The sequence below is a fragment of the Schistocerca nitens genome, chromosome 4, assembly GCF_023898315.1.
Source record: "Schistocerca nitens isolate TAMUIC-IGC-003100 chromosome 4, iqSchNite1.1, whole genome shotgun sequence".
NCBI classification, from domain to species: domain Eukaryota; kingdom Metazoa; phylum Arthropoda; class Insecta; order Orthoptera; family Acrididae; genus Schistocerca; species Schistocerca nitens.
The window spans coordinates 770,444,808-770,459,460 of record NC_064617.1 but is presented as its reverse complement, the minus strand read 5'-3'; the positions used below and the strand labels follow the sequence as shown (position 1 = coordinate 770,459,460).

Below are 14,653 nucleotides of genomic sequence, written 5' to 3'. Positions count from 1 at the left end.
TTAAAAGTCTTACGCCCGCCTGGGGGCCGCCACACGAGAGAGAGAGAGAGAGAGAGAGAGAGAGAGAGAGAGAGAGAGAATCCAATAAATATTTTATAAAGGTCATGGCACACAGGCTATATGAAAAGATATCTTTATTCCACGACCGGTTCAATCTCAGATCGACATCATTTTGCGAGTGAGTCAGAACTTCATTAAGTAGAATTGTAAATTAAAGTATAAACCTGAAAAATTTAGTATAGTATTTAAAGGGTACAGTGAATACTAAACTTAATGAATTTCTAATGCAATCGAAAACTTGAAAGTAGTAACACCGTGCCGATCTGAGATCAAGCCCGGCCGCAGAATAAAGATCTACTTTCAGACTGCCTGTGTACCATGAAGTTTGTAACAGCTTAGCATTTACGTTTTCTTTTGATGGACACTCGATTTCATTTCCAGTTATTGTCCATTCTTCTTAGTTAAAAAGCGGAAAGAAAAGAACAAATTCGGAAATAAAAGTAAAAAATAAATAAAATTTTAAAAGAAACTAATACTGTAAAAGTGTTAAGTTTAAACTGTTTAACTAGCTAACTACACATTTAAATGGGACGAGGAAGGCGGAGGAAAGGTGAAGTAACTGTCACCTTCCAGATCGTGTGTGTTCTGGTTTATAAACGAAAGCTGCACTCCACTCGAGGGTTGTTTAGAACAGTACGGTGCCTTATTAGGCGCGGTCCTAATGCAGATGGAATGCCCTTTCCGTCCTTAGACGTTTCAACTGATTTAGGCAGCTAAAGACGGTATAAAGAAGGTGCCTTGAGCGTTCGCAGTTTGTCTGATGCTTACCCACTAAGCATCCGAGCCATTAGCTAATATGGTTGCAAGATACTCTGTTGGTCATTAAATCAGAATAAATAGCAAATAAATTTGCTAGTGATTTTGAAGGTATGCAGAGTGAGAAATTTAGTAGAGACGATTGTCACCTATAGCAATAGCAACGGTTCCAACTCGGCTGCACAGGAGGGTGTAACTGAACTCGGATAGCAGGCACGGGTACGTCATTCCATGGTGGTTCAACTCCACCTCAACTGTAGTCTCTAGCAAGTGGTGGCGTGCGAACCATGACCAGATGTTTTGAATGGTTGAGAGGTTAGGAGAACGTGCTGGACAGGGCGAGAGTCGAACACCCTCCGTATCGAAGTGTCTTAAGACATCGCAGCCAAAAAGTGGTCTTGCGCTATCTTGTTGAAAACTTCAGACATATCAAAGCCACCGTCGTTAATATGTCGTAAATGTAATGGTAAATGTAGAAACTACCGGCTATGCTATGCGAATCAGAGATGATTGTGTGGGGTAGCCAGTGGCATGTAACATCACGCCTTTGTCGTTGGTAGCACCAGGGTCTTAAGCCGTGTCAATGGAAGCGACAATAATGGTCGCCGTGTTGACAGCCTGAGGGGGGGGGGGGGGGAGGGGGGGGGGGCAATAGCCGTCGTCTCACTGTGCTTGTGGATAATTGTCTGTGCCACATGAAGCAAACCCACTGCATGACTCAACCTATGTGATGAGGCTGTAGGATTCTGCACGGCCGATCTAGCAATTGATCTCGATACGCCACGATACAGCTGCTGTCTATTCCGACACGCCCTGGTGGGCGTTTGTTCGTCTTAAACAAGCTTCTTACAAACTACGAAATAGAAAATGCGATATCTGAATGATAAATCCTCTGCATAACGTTTAATGATATACAGAATATATATCTGATTACTCCGTACTTTGTGATGTTCCTTGGAAATGATAATCATTTGCCTGTCACAGCATGCAGTACACTTCGTGCCAGTTTGACTTTTTTTTCACGCCGTCTTTATGGTCAGTTCATTTATCCTGCTTAAGCTTACTGCAAATAATTACAGAGTATTTTATACCAGATGCGTTTCGCTCTTATTTTCAAAGAATGTTCTGTGATCATTCGGAAAATAAGTATACATAATATTTCTTCATTTTGGTTTTTATAGATTACAAACACTACTACTTTGCTAAGCTGACGTGCAGTTTGTATTTTCTGCATACCACTGCTTTTTTCTTCGTTGTAGCGGAGGTTTAGGCTAAAGAAACTTGGTTGTACATATACTCTTGGCAATTTTTCGCCTTTTTTGAAACGACTTTTCCTCATGCTGCACTAAACTTGCGAAACAAGGTTCAGTGTTAAATTAAAATATCTCTTTACAAAACTTCTTAAAGAAATAAAACCATAGTTACGCGTGCTCCACATTCAGCAGTGTTCATACCGATTCGTTTGTTTTTCCGTGTAAGTTGTGATCGTTGCCAACCTGTGAATGTATTTTTTCCCCGCATTTTTGGGACGGAAAGGGGGGGGGGGGGGGGGAGAACTAGACAGTGGGGTCAGAGAGAAAGAGTGTGTGTGTGTGTGTGTGAGGAGGGGGGGGGGAGGAGGGGGTGAACGCAAACCGCTGTAAAGAGTCCATGAAAGACCTTCAAACTCAGCTCATTAATAACATACAGTTTCCGGTAAGGGCCCGCGATCATCATGAAAAGTTTATGGATAAAACCATGTACACCGCTAAATAAAATGTTTTTATTTACAAGAACGTTTCAGCATCTGCCGACAAGGCACAGATTTTAATTTGACGCTAAACCTTGTTCCGCAGGTTCAAAATTATTTGATGATGACAGACGCCGAAATGTCGTAATAAGTAAAAACATTTTATGTAGCAATCTAAGCGGTTTTATTCATGAAACGTCAACTCCAGTCGATGGTGACTGGGTTAATGGTCGAAACATTGAGCAGTTGTATGACTGGGCACCCTATTTCCTTGTTGTATTCGTCATTGACTCTGTGGGGGCGGCCGGTGGAAAATATATTAAATTATTATATAATTCTTTCGTATTGCCGTTCTCAACACAGGCTCTCTAACTACAATGTTGGCAACCAGAAAGTGATTAGCAAAAACGTGATGCCTGTAATTAGAGTTCTCTGTGCCCACTCTGATGGAGAATAAAAGTTATTGATTATTGAAGTTCATTACTCTGAGGATTTAGGATGATGTCTGGGCTTCATAGAAAATGCAGTTTACTATAACGATTTTCACTATATTCTGAAAGCGATAAAGCGTAAAATTCCCGACAAATGATCACCCATATCAGGTATTGTACTATCTGAGCTGTTCAGAGTCTATTGCGCGGATCCTATTATCCATAGATAACGAAACTGTTCAATAATAGTTATCGATTTAATGTTCAAAGTGAATGCTCGCCAAAATTTGATGTTAATACTCATCAAATGCCACGCTAGTAATGGTAGAAAGTCTGTCCTGCGGCGACACGTTAAAATATGACATACGCAAACTGAGACCAAATCACTGGAGTCGTTCCGTAATTAACTCTTTAGCCCAATGCGAACTCATTGTTAAGTGCATATCGAGTTACGTAATACGGCATCCAAAGCTGTTCCTTGCAACTGCACAAACGCGACGCGGCTTTCGACACGGAGTGCGCACTGATACGAATCTAGAAGAGAACTGGGGCCTTGCTCTAGCTCGCACGCTCTTATTTGTGTAGGCGCGGTGTGGACCACTGAAGGCGCAGCCGACAACATTTGCCTTACTGACTAGCCGCTGGGTTAGCAAAACGACATTTCAAGTTACTAAATAATTGCTTCATTCGCTGAAGGCCAATGAAGCTCTCGATTTAATTGTGTAATCAGCACACAGGTAAGTATCTATAATAAAATTCTAATGTGGCTAGGTTAAATACTTTTGGTGAGAGAATTATTTTAGTTATACTGCACGCAATAGATGAGCTCTGAAATTGCCCTTTGGAGAGACGCTACAGCTATAGTTTTATAGCTACCTTTTTGAAGCTTCTCACATCTTTGTTATTATAGCGTATCTCCATTCTACCTAAATCTAAACATCCTAGCTTTATCTAATCACTTACTTAATCTATCTTGCTTCCGTACTCTTTGGACACAAAAACAGAAAATCATGAATTTCAACCAAAATATTACTTTGTGAGATCCAGCATGCTGTTTCCATTAAATTACGCTGAAAAAGAAATCCGAATATAAATTTTGAAGTTTCTAGCTCCTTCCTGTTGCGCCGATGATTTTTACGTAAAACGTCCATATTTCGAAAACTGTTTAAGTTACTAAACTGAAACTTAACACATTATTTTAGCACCACTCCTGAAATGCTATTAACTTTCCAGATTATTTATTTTATTTTTAAGGTATTGCGCAACATTCGTGACGTCATAGCTAGTTACAGCGGACTTGGCACACAATGGAAAGCATATGAATTTTATACGGTGTGAGTAGGCTGCTGCCCTACAACGCCGTGCTTCCACGTTGCCTGGACAGTGTTCCTTGTGGGGCCCCTCGATACCAAAGCGAGGCTTGTCTTGGCAGGCTCGATCCTGAACGGCGAGTACTCCTCGCAGCAGCAACAGCGCCAGAGCAGGCAGGCGAGTCCGGCGGCGGCGTGCACCCCGCCCCCCGGGGCGCCGACGCACCCCAGCCCGCAGCCGCCGCAGCAGGTGGACGGCCGCCAGTCGCAGCCGCCGCCGCCGCAGCAGCAGCAGCAGGTGCCGTGCGAGCTGTGCACGATGCGCTTCGCGTCGGTGGCGGCGCTACGGCAGCACGCGGCCGCCGTGCACGGGCTGCAGTGCGCGCCCTGCCAGCTGGCGTTCCCCAGCGCGGCGCTGTTCGCCGAGCACTACCTGCTGGCGCACGAGCAGCTGCGGCCCACCGACCTCAGCAAGAAGTCGCACCAGCCGCAGCCGCTGTCGCAGCACCAGCCGCCGCCACCGGCGCCGTCGCTGCTGCACCACCAGCACCAGCAGCAGCACGACGCGCGGCCACCCGCCAAGAGGCAGCGCAGCGACTCTTCTGCCGTCGTGAGTACACCTAGCGTCTCCCATCTTTCTGCATGACAGCCCCAGAATCCCTCTATGAAGATGGTTCCCTTTGCGAAGTTTAAACGTGATTTTAGTTACAATTTCTTTGCCGAGAGACCGCGGTCGATGTATAACACTACTCACTGATACTTCCTCCCTATTTGCGGAGACTTTGGAGGAAAATAGGCAGCTTGATGAGATTATATACTGGTTTGAAAAACTTATGGACAGGAATCAGCACGGGTTTCGAAAAAGACGATTGTGTGGAACCCAGCTCGCGCTATTCGTCCACGAGACTCAGAGGGACATAGATACGGGTTCCCAGGTAGATACCGTGTTTCTTGACTTCCGCAAGGCGTTCGGTACAGTTCCCCACAGTCGTTTAATGAACAAAGTAAGAGCATATGGACTATCAGACCAATTGTGTGATTGGATTGAAGAGTTCCTAGATAACAGAACGCAGCATGTCACTCTCAATGGAGAGAAGTCTTCCGAAGTATGAGTGATTTCAGGTGTGCCACAGGGGAGTATCGTAGGACCTTTGCTATTCACAATATACATGAATGACCTTGTGGATGACATCGGAAGTTCTCTGAGGCTTTTTGCGGATGATGCAGTAGTATATCGAGAGGTTGTAACAATGGAAAATTGTACTGAAATGCAGAAGGATTTGCAACGAATTGACGCAAGGTGCAGGGAATGGCAATTGAATTTGAATGTAGACAAGTGTACTGTGCTGCGAATACGTAGAAAGAAAGATCCTTTATCATGTAGCTACAATATAGCAAGTCAGCAACTGGAAGCAGTTAATTCCATAAATTATATGGGAGTAGGCATTAGGAGTGGTTTAAAATGGAATGATCATATAAAGTTGATCGTCGGTAAAGCAGATGCCAGACTGAGATTCATTGGAAGAATCCTAAGGAAATCCAATCCGAAAACAAAGGAAGTAGGTTACAGTACACTTGTTCGCCCACTGCTTGAATATTGCTCACCAGTGTGGGATCCGTACCAGATAGGGTTGATAGAAGAGATAGAGAAGATCCAACGGAGAGCAGCGCGCTTCGTTACAGGATCATTTAGTAATCGTGAAAGCGTTAAGGAGATGATAGATGAACTCCAGTGGAAGACTCTGTAGGGGTGACGCTCAGTAGCTCGGTACGGGCTTCTGTTGAAGTTTCGAGAACATACTTTCACCGAGGAGTCAAGCAGTATATTACTCCCTCCTACGTATGTCTTACGAAGAGACGATGAGGATAAAATCTGAGAGATTAGAGCCCACACAGAGGTATACCGACAATCCTTCTTTCCACGAACAATACGAGACTGGAATAGAAGCGAGAACCGATAGAGGTACTCAAGGTACCCTCCGGCACACACCGTCAGGTGGCTTGCGGAGTATGGATGTAGATGTAGATGAAATAACTTACGCATTGTGCGTCACTGCCAAGTCGATGAAACTAGCACCACACGTAGAAAGAACTGCTAGTTTATAGTATAGAAGGTAGCTGAAATAAATATGCCTTGAGAAGAACAGGAAGGACACGGTTCTTCGAACACAGTATTTACACCGGAATTACTGGGGTTTATGATCTTCCCTGGACATTTCAAAAGGCGGGAGATGGTTCTTAATCGGGGGTGTGATCACCACGGATGGCAGCGCGTGCTCTCACCCTGGCCACAAGAGTCGCAAGGAGTTCTCGTGGTAGGACGTTCCATTCCTCCAACAGCGCGGTCGACAACTGCTGGTGGGACACACTTGCAGATAGTCGGCGCGCTAAACAGAATGGGCTGCTCACTAAATTCCGAAATCCGATCTTCACCGAGGATGTAGAGCATATATTATTACCACCAACTTTCAAATCGCGCAATGATCACCATTCAAAGATAAGGGAAATAAGAGCTCGTACTGAGGCGTACAGACAGTCGTTTTTCCCTCGCGTGATCCGCGAGTGGAACGGAGGAGGGGGGGGGGGGGGGGGGGGGAATATGACTTTGGCGCGAATTGTGCCCTCCGCCACACACGGCTTGGTGGCTACGCGCTGCTGTGCCTCTCACCAACACATCACACGTGTGCCCGATGGCATTTAATTGGGGGAACCGGCAGGCCAGTCCATTTGCCGAATCCTCTCGTCCCAAAAGGTCTTCCAGTTGCACTGGTCGATGCGGTCGCGCAGTTTCACCCATAAAATGAAGTCAGGTCCGAATGCACTCCAGAAAAGACGCACGTGAGGAAAGATTACAGTGACACGACAGCGTTGACCGGTGTTCCAAGATTTCTTAGTCAGTACTCAGGAACGTTGTCGAAGACGATCGTTTTGGTTCTCCAGGTGCGGGGAGGCATAACGTTCCGTGGGCAGAACCTACTGGACCAAAATTTTTGAACACAGTACACTCACCCGTCAAGGTTATCGTGACGCTATCCTCCTTCACCATGTGCATATTTTCTGCGGTGCATTTGGCCTTTACTTTCATGCCCGACAATGCGCGGCCGCATCAAACAGTGCAAGTGAAGGAGCTTTTGGAACGAGAGAGCACTCTGCGAATGGATTGGTCTGTCCGTTGCTCCCGACTCAAATCCCATCTAACTCATGTGGGATGTATAGGAGAGGCGTACTGTAGCACGTCCACATGCACCAACCAGCATCCAGCAGCTGTAAACCGCGGCAGTGTAAGACTGGAACGTACTACCACAACAACTCCTTATCAACCTTATGGCCACCATGGCACCGCATTACGGAGCATGCATTGCGTCCATGTTCAACATACACCATATCAGGCTTTTGTGTTTTCCAGGAGACCATCATAAATCGCGGTGAATTCTGTATAATTATTGTCTTTGAATAAAAGTGTTATCTCTGTTAGGCTCACTACGTATCTCTTTCTTTTACCTTCTGTGCTATAATGTAGCGATTCTCTCTGTGTATGGTCCAAGTTTCATCGTGTAAAGTTGCTTGACTGTGCTACACTATGCGAAAGTTAATTTCGTTCAAGATTAAGTTTTGCTCACCAGTGTATGTACATGTCGATGTTGCTAAATGGGGACAAATTGCAGAAAACGATCTCTGTGACGGTAAGGAGCATAAATGGTAATACGGACATATGAGTGGAAATACATTCCAAGGGGCAGACACACTCTTGAACGTGGAAATAAAAGATCAGTGACACGCTACCACGGGGTGAATAAACGACCGTGCCGAACATTCTCCGTGACAACTGCCATTTTCCACATCATTTACAACGCATGTAGTCCTATTACCTACGGACTTGCCTCTGAAGCAACGCCATTGTCGCTGGTTCATGATTCAGGGCACCACGGTGCTTACCTTCACAACACCCAACTGTGACCTACGGAGAATGCCCATAGTGCGATAGCAGTGAACCGTCATTACCAGTTCAGCCTCAATGTATGGTCGGGGATTATTGATGACCGCCTCGTGGGGGCATTCATACGTCCACAGTGCCTCATAGCAGAGGCATATGTCCACTTCCTTCCCCCCGCCCCCTCCACCTGCTGGAAGAGGTGCCTTTGGAACCGCGAGGGCTAATGTGGTTGCTATGTAGAGGAGCTGAAGCTCACAGTCTTCTAGAGTGTGGAGCCAAAACAATAATATAGACTCAATAAGCTCACTTGCCTGGTATCTTCTCGTGTGTACTTCCAATCATTGAAACTACACTTTGAAAGATCTTTTATCCCCACCTTAATGTCGATGTACCTTCCTTGGAACGCGTTTCCGGCCACACGTCCATAATATCTCTTTTCTCGTCGTTTTCTCACTTATTCTACACACACACGCACACGCGCGCACAGACAGACAGACAGAGAGAGAGAGACAGACAGAGAGAGAGAGACAGACAGAGAGAGAGAGACAGACAGAGAGAGAGAGACAGAGAGAGAGACAGAGAGAGAGACAGAGAGAGAGACAGAGAGAGAGACAGAGAGAGAGAGAGAGAGAGAGAGAGAGAGAGAATTTTTATTGTTTCCTTTGTAACCCACAGTAATTCTAAATATTCATCACTGCCCCCCCCCCCCCCCCCGCCCCCAAGTACAACTGACACACGCGACAGAATGAGACATTTGGCTGGTGCGTATCGCGGTGTGGTGTCGCTGCAGGAAAGCTTCCCCTTGGAAAGAGATGTGCTTGCATAGTAATGTCGTGTCCGTGTACCTCAGTCGGTAAGAGCAACGGTCACGAAACGCGAGGGCCCCGGTTCGTGTTCGAATCCGGCACAAAGTTTTAATCTTTCACGGCAGTTTCTAAACAGTGCATTGTGCTTTGTAGAGTGAAAATTTCATTCCCGAAACATTTGTGCGCGCTATCGTGCTGGTATCTACAATAATGTAAGAAAACAGCCGTGGTGCAAGATTCGTGACGAGACAAAGGTGTACGGCCGTACCACGAAGATACCATCACGTTCCACAAGCTGTATTACAGCTCCTGCTACAGTTTATTGCTGGCGCCGCCATAATCTCTGGCAGAGCGACAGTGCGTATCTGACGACTCGGCGAGTGCAGATGTAAAGTTAACGTTGCGAATCTTACTGTAAGGGACGCTATTAACTGGTACATAAGAGGAGTTTGAAAGAACGGAGTAGAATGTCGAGAAAAGTAGTACAGCTGTTAGGCAGTAGCATGAGGAAAAAAGAGTTCCATTTCACTAGTTGATCATACTATCGGGACGTGTGAAACAAAAACATCAGAGTACCTTGCGCAGGATGTCTTGTTACCATGTCCAAAGGTTTCAACTCCATAAGCTTTCATCTCCCATTTTGCTGAAGAAATGGGGACGCCAGCGATTACTACTGTCGTGTAGAATAACTGATTAGTCTCTGTATTTAGAAATTAATTCCAGACAGCTGTATTTTAGGTTTCTTGCTCATTACGATCGACTTTGGACCTCTGATGGCTTCATTATCAGGCAGATGCCGTGACAAAATTGCGGCAGAACTGCAGAGTTCATATCTTTGTATTCATGGACCGATGTCACATACAGTTTAACCTAAATTCGCATTATGGTGAAACTTGTCTGACAACGTTCTGTGATTATGCAGACATGTACTTTGCAGGTTTGTCGCAACTTCATTGTAATGGTATGTGCCTCACGATGAAGTGGTCAGAGTATCATAAAATATGGCTATTTGGAATTAATTTCAGAACAAAGAGAACAAATAGTTGCAGTACCCAACAATTCCAGAAGACATTAATCGGCTTAAGGAAGGCAGGAATATCTCTTCTGTACAGTATTTTCCATTCTGAGTGGCGACTTTGCTGCATTGTCACATTCTCCATGGCTAGCGACAATCAGTCTCCCATCTTTATTGCTTCGCATGCTTCCACTTGCTCTTCTCTCTTCTTCTCCCCCCGTATCTTCTTCCTCATCCTCCCCCACATCTACTTCCTCCTCCCCCTCGTCTCCTTCCTCCTACCCCTTCTTTCTCCTACCCATCCTTCTCATCTGCTTTCTATTGCACCTCTTTCTTTTCTTGCCCTCCTACGCCGCCTCCTTGTTCCTCCTATGCCTCCTTTTCTTGTTCCTCCTATGCCTACTTCCTAATCCCACTTCTTGTCTTCTTCTCCTCCACCTTCTTCTCCTGCTCCTCCTCCTCTTCTCTACTTTTTTGAATAACATGTTTTCGAAGGAAGGATGGGTTCCACCATTCAGTTGTATTCAGTGGCATTATCGCTTCGTATTGAACTTTAATTTTTAGAAATAGATCCATCTGTTTCAAAGTGATATGCAGTCATCAGAAAATGTGAAACATTCTAACGTTTGTTAGTGGCCGAATCACCTTGAGTTTAGAAAAGTAAATAAAGAGTAACTTAAAAATAAAGTATGCTGATTTGTAGCCGAATCATTACCTTTACAAATGTGCCCTCGCTAGCAGCGCCTCCGTCGAAACTGGCCGAAAAGTTATTGGTGGGAACAGTATACTACTAATGATGTGGTCCACAACGAATTTGCAGTTGAGACACCTTACTTGCACTTAGATGTTGACTGAACTACTGTTTATGGCCATATCGAGTCTGACCTATTGTAATTGCAGTACAGATAACCATATAGCCACATACTCCAATGACGTTCTGATGTCCTGCAGTATCGCCAGAATGCAGAAACCTAGCAGTGAAGTAACTATTCAAAAAGCTCCAGTGTGGCGAACAAATACTTAACACAGTCATAGCATAATATTCTTAATGCATTGTCAAATCAGTACGAATACAATGTGCACAGTAAATATCATTTGGAAATAACATAGTTGACAGTCCGATCCTATTGTCACAGTTTGCATTAACTATTACTTGAAGATTAACACAGTCCATGAAATTAATTACATATTCGGTGTCCAAGTAATCATTTAAAGGAGTCACAGGATTATTGAATATGCTCCCGGTCGCGAAATCTAGATAAATTCTGGTACATTTTCTGATTACTGGTTTAAACTACATGGTCTGCGGAACATTTCTCCGCATCGGCGGAAATAGGTCATGCTCCTTTCAAACTCTGCGCAGACGACTAAAAATGGTTTGCAATAATCAGGACTGGAATTACCTATTGTTGTTTACTATAATTTCATAAATTAAAGATTTACATTCCTGAATAACCGAATAGTGGAAGAAGATTCCTTTTAAACTGAAATTTCAGATACAGAAAGAAGTTGTATTGAATTACGATGGCTAGTTTGCCTAAATATGGGATAGTATTGCAGTGACAATGGTTTTATAAAATTTTATCAAATACGTTACTTTGAGCCAAAAATAAGTGCAAGAGTTTCTAATACAGTTTCGTCATAGGTTGTAGGAATATTTCACTTGTTTCTATATCTTCTTGATCTGCTTTATCAGAGTCATTAATCAGGTACCTGTTCGCATATGAACAATGATAACGAAGTTTGACATAACGGATGTTTAGTAATTTTAGTTAGTTCATAACTCTGGATAACCTAATGAATGTAATACATAATACATAATGAGTCGATATTTGAAATTTTTAAGTATTGTGCACATGCCATATAATTGATAATATCAAAGATACCACAAAACTTGCAAAAAAATAAAAAAGTAGGGGGAAGAAAAACATAACAGCTGGAAAGGATCTACTTGCTTTACAAGTTGTCTGAGCAATGCTACGTCTGTGAAAGTTACCAAAGGGCATTCAATAAGTAATGCAACACCTTTTCTTTCCGGGACGCAGGTTGGTTCTCATCTGGATTCCGATAAACAGTATTATTCCCCACTCCTTGGCTACAAAGAACTATTTTTCAACATACTCTCCACTCAGTGCCAGCCTTACACTACCTTACTGGGACAGCCTGCATGCCCTCCTGGTACCCATCTACTGGTCGATGTCGGAGCCAATGTCTTGCTGCATCAATAACCTCCCCAATATCCACGTACTGCTTCCCGCAGAGTGAGTCCTTCGTTGGGCCAAACAGATAGAAGTCTACTGTTACGCGGTGGGGAACCCAACGGGCACACTTACTTGAGTATCCCAATTGGTTGATAAACGTGTCGGCACTACCTACCGAGACGTCCAGTTGAGCAGGTAGGTGTGTCATTGTGATCCGTCGATCACATCGAATGAGAGTAAGGAAACACCTGCAGACGTCCTTGATGTTGTTGTTGTTTTCAGTCCAGAGACTGGTTTGATACAGCTCTCCATGCTACTCTATCTTGTGCAAGCTGCCTCATCTCCCAGTACCTACTGCAACATACATCTTTCTAAATTTGCTTAGTGTTTTCATCTCTTGGTCTCCCTCTACGATTTTTACCCTCCACGCTGCCCTCCAATACTAAATTGGTGATCCCTTGATGCATCAGAACATGTCCTACCAACCGATCCCTTCTTCTAGTCAAGTTGTGCTACAAAGTTCTCTTCTCCCCAGTTCTAGTCAATACCTCCTCATTAGTTGTGTGATCTACCCATCTAATCTTCCGTCCTTATCATGTCATTTATTGTAAGACTACCAGTTTCAGTGCTTCAGTGCATCACCTTCAGGCCTCAGCTGATGCAGAGGGGGTTAACACAATTTGTATACAAGATGCGTCAGTGGCCAACGTTGTAACTGGTTTTCGCAGACTATCTGTAACAGTGATGTTGCCCCATCAAGCCGGTCGCGGTGAGCGAGCGGTTCTAGGCGCTTCAGTCCGGAACCGCGCGACTGCTACGGTCGGAGGTTCGAATCCTGCCTCGGGTATAGATGTGTGTGTGATGTCCTTAGGTTAGTTAGGTTTAAGTAGTTCTAAGTTCTAGGGGACTGATGACCTCAGATGTTAAGTCCCATAGTGCTCAGAGCCATTTGAACCATTTGTCCCATCAACCATCACTCACAGTTGATAGTTGATGGTTAGAGAGACAACATCGTTACAGGTGGTCTGTGGAAACCAGTTATAGACTTTGGCCACTGACGCATCGTGTGTACAGATGGTGATAACCCCCTCTGCATCAGCCGAGAGCTGAAGGTGATGCATTGAAGCACCCAAACTGGTACCCTTACAATAAATGACATCATAAGGTCGGCTGTAGGTGTTCATTTCCTCACATAAGTGAATGGCCATAGTTCTCCAGACCTCCAGTCACAGGGGTGGACATACAAAAACTCGAGTGAGTGTCCACACGTTCAAACTCTTCGGAAGTATTCGGCCGGCCGGCCGGCCGGCCGGCCGGCACGGAGGAGATCGTACAACATTGCACAGCCTTGTTGCGATGGTGGAAGATGCCTCGCCCAGTGACTCACCATCCTTTTGCTCTCTCACCGTACATATTCTGCAGGCTCCTTTGAATATTTGAAATGCTCCGCTTTTCCGCCAAAAGAAACTCAGTGACAGCGCTCTGCTTGGAACCGACTTGCGTTACAAACCTCATTTTGATGGCTACGTACAGCGCCGCTACCTATCGGAACTTCATGAAGCTATAGGTGCTGAAGCGGAAATACACCACTGGCCATTAAAATTGCTACACCAAGAAGAAGTGCAAATGATAAACGGGTATTCATTGGACAAAAATACTAGAACTGTCATGGGATTTCATTTTCACGCAATATGGGTGCATAGATCCTGAGAAATTAGTACCCAGAACAACCACCTCTGGCCGTAATAACGGCCTTGATACGCCTGGGCGTTGAGCCAAACAGAGCTTGGATGGCGTGCACAGGTACAGCTGCCCATGCAGCTTCAACACGATACCACAGTTCATCAGGAGTAGTGACTGGCGTATTGTAACAAGCCAGTTGTTCGGCCACCATTGACCAGACGTTTTCAATTGGTGAGAGATCTGGAGAATGTGCTGGCCTGGGAGCAGTCGAACATTTTCTATGTCCAGAAAGTCCCGTACGGGACATGCAACATGCAGTCGTGCTTTATCCTACTGAAATGTAGGGTTTCGAAGGGATCGAATGAAGGGTAGAGCCACGGGTCGTAACACATCTGAAATGTAATGCCCACTGTTGAAAGTGCCGTCAATGCGAAGAAGAGGTGACCGAGACGTGTAACCAATGACACCCCATGCCATCACGCCGGGTGATACGCCAGCATGGCGATGACGAATACACGCTTCCAATGTGCGTTCACGGCGACGTCGCCAAACACGGATGCGACCATCATTATGTTGTAAACAGAACCTGAAATCATCCGAAAAAATGACGTTTTACCATTCGTGCACCCAGGTTCGTCGTTGAGTACACCATCGCAGGCGCTCCTGTCTGTGATGCAGCGTCAAGGGTAACCGCAGCCACGGTGTCCGAGCTGATAGTCCATGCTGCA

The 14,653-nt window shown here is 45.0% G+C and overlaps 1 protein-coding gene across 1 annotated transcript in view; it reads left to right on the top strand.

Moving 5' to 3' along the window:
- LOC126252557 (zinc finger protein 423 homolog) overlaps positions 1–14,653 on the top strand; it is a 295,462-nt gene that overhangs the window by 251,827 nt on the left and 28,982 nt on the right. Inside the window, exons 6-7 of the mRNA XM_049953458.1 lie at positions 4,409–4,725; positions 4,813–4,896. Of these exons, the coding sequence (XP_049809415.1) occupies positions 4,409–4,725; positions 4,813–4,896 (401 nt within the window). The remainder of the gene's footprint in view (positions 1–4,408; positions 4,726–4,812; positions 4,897–14,653) is intronic.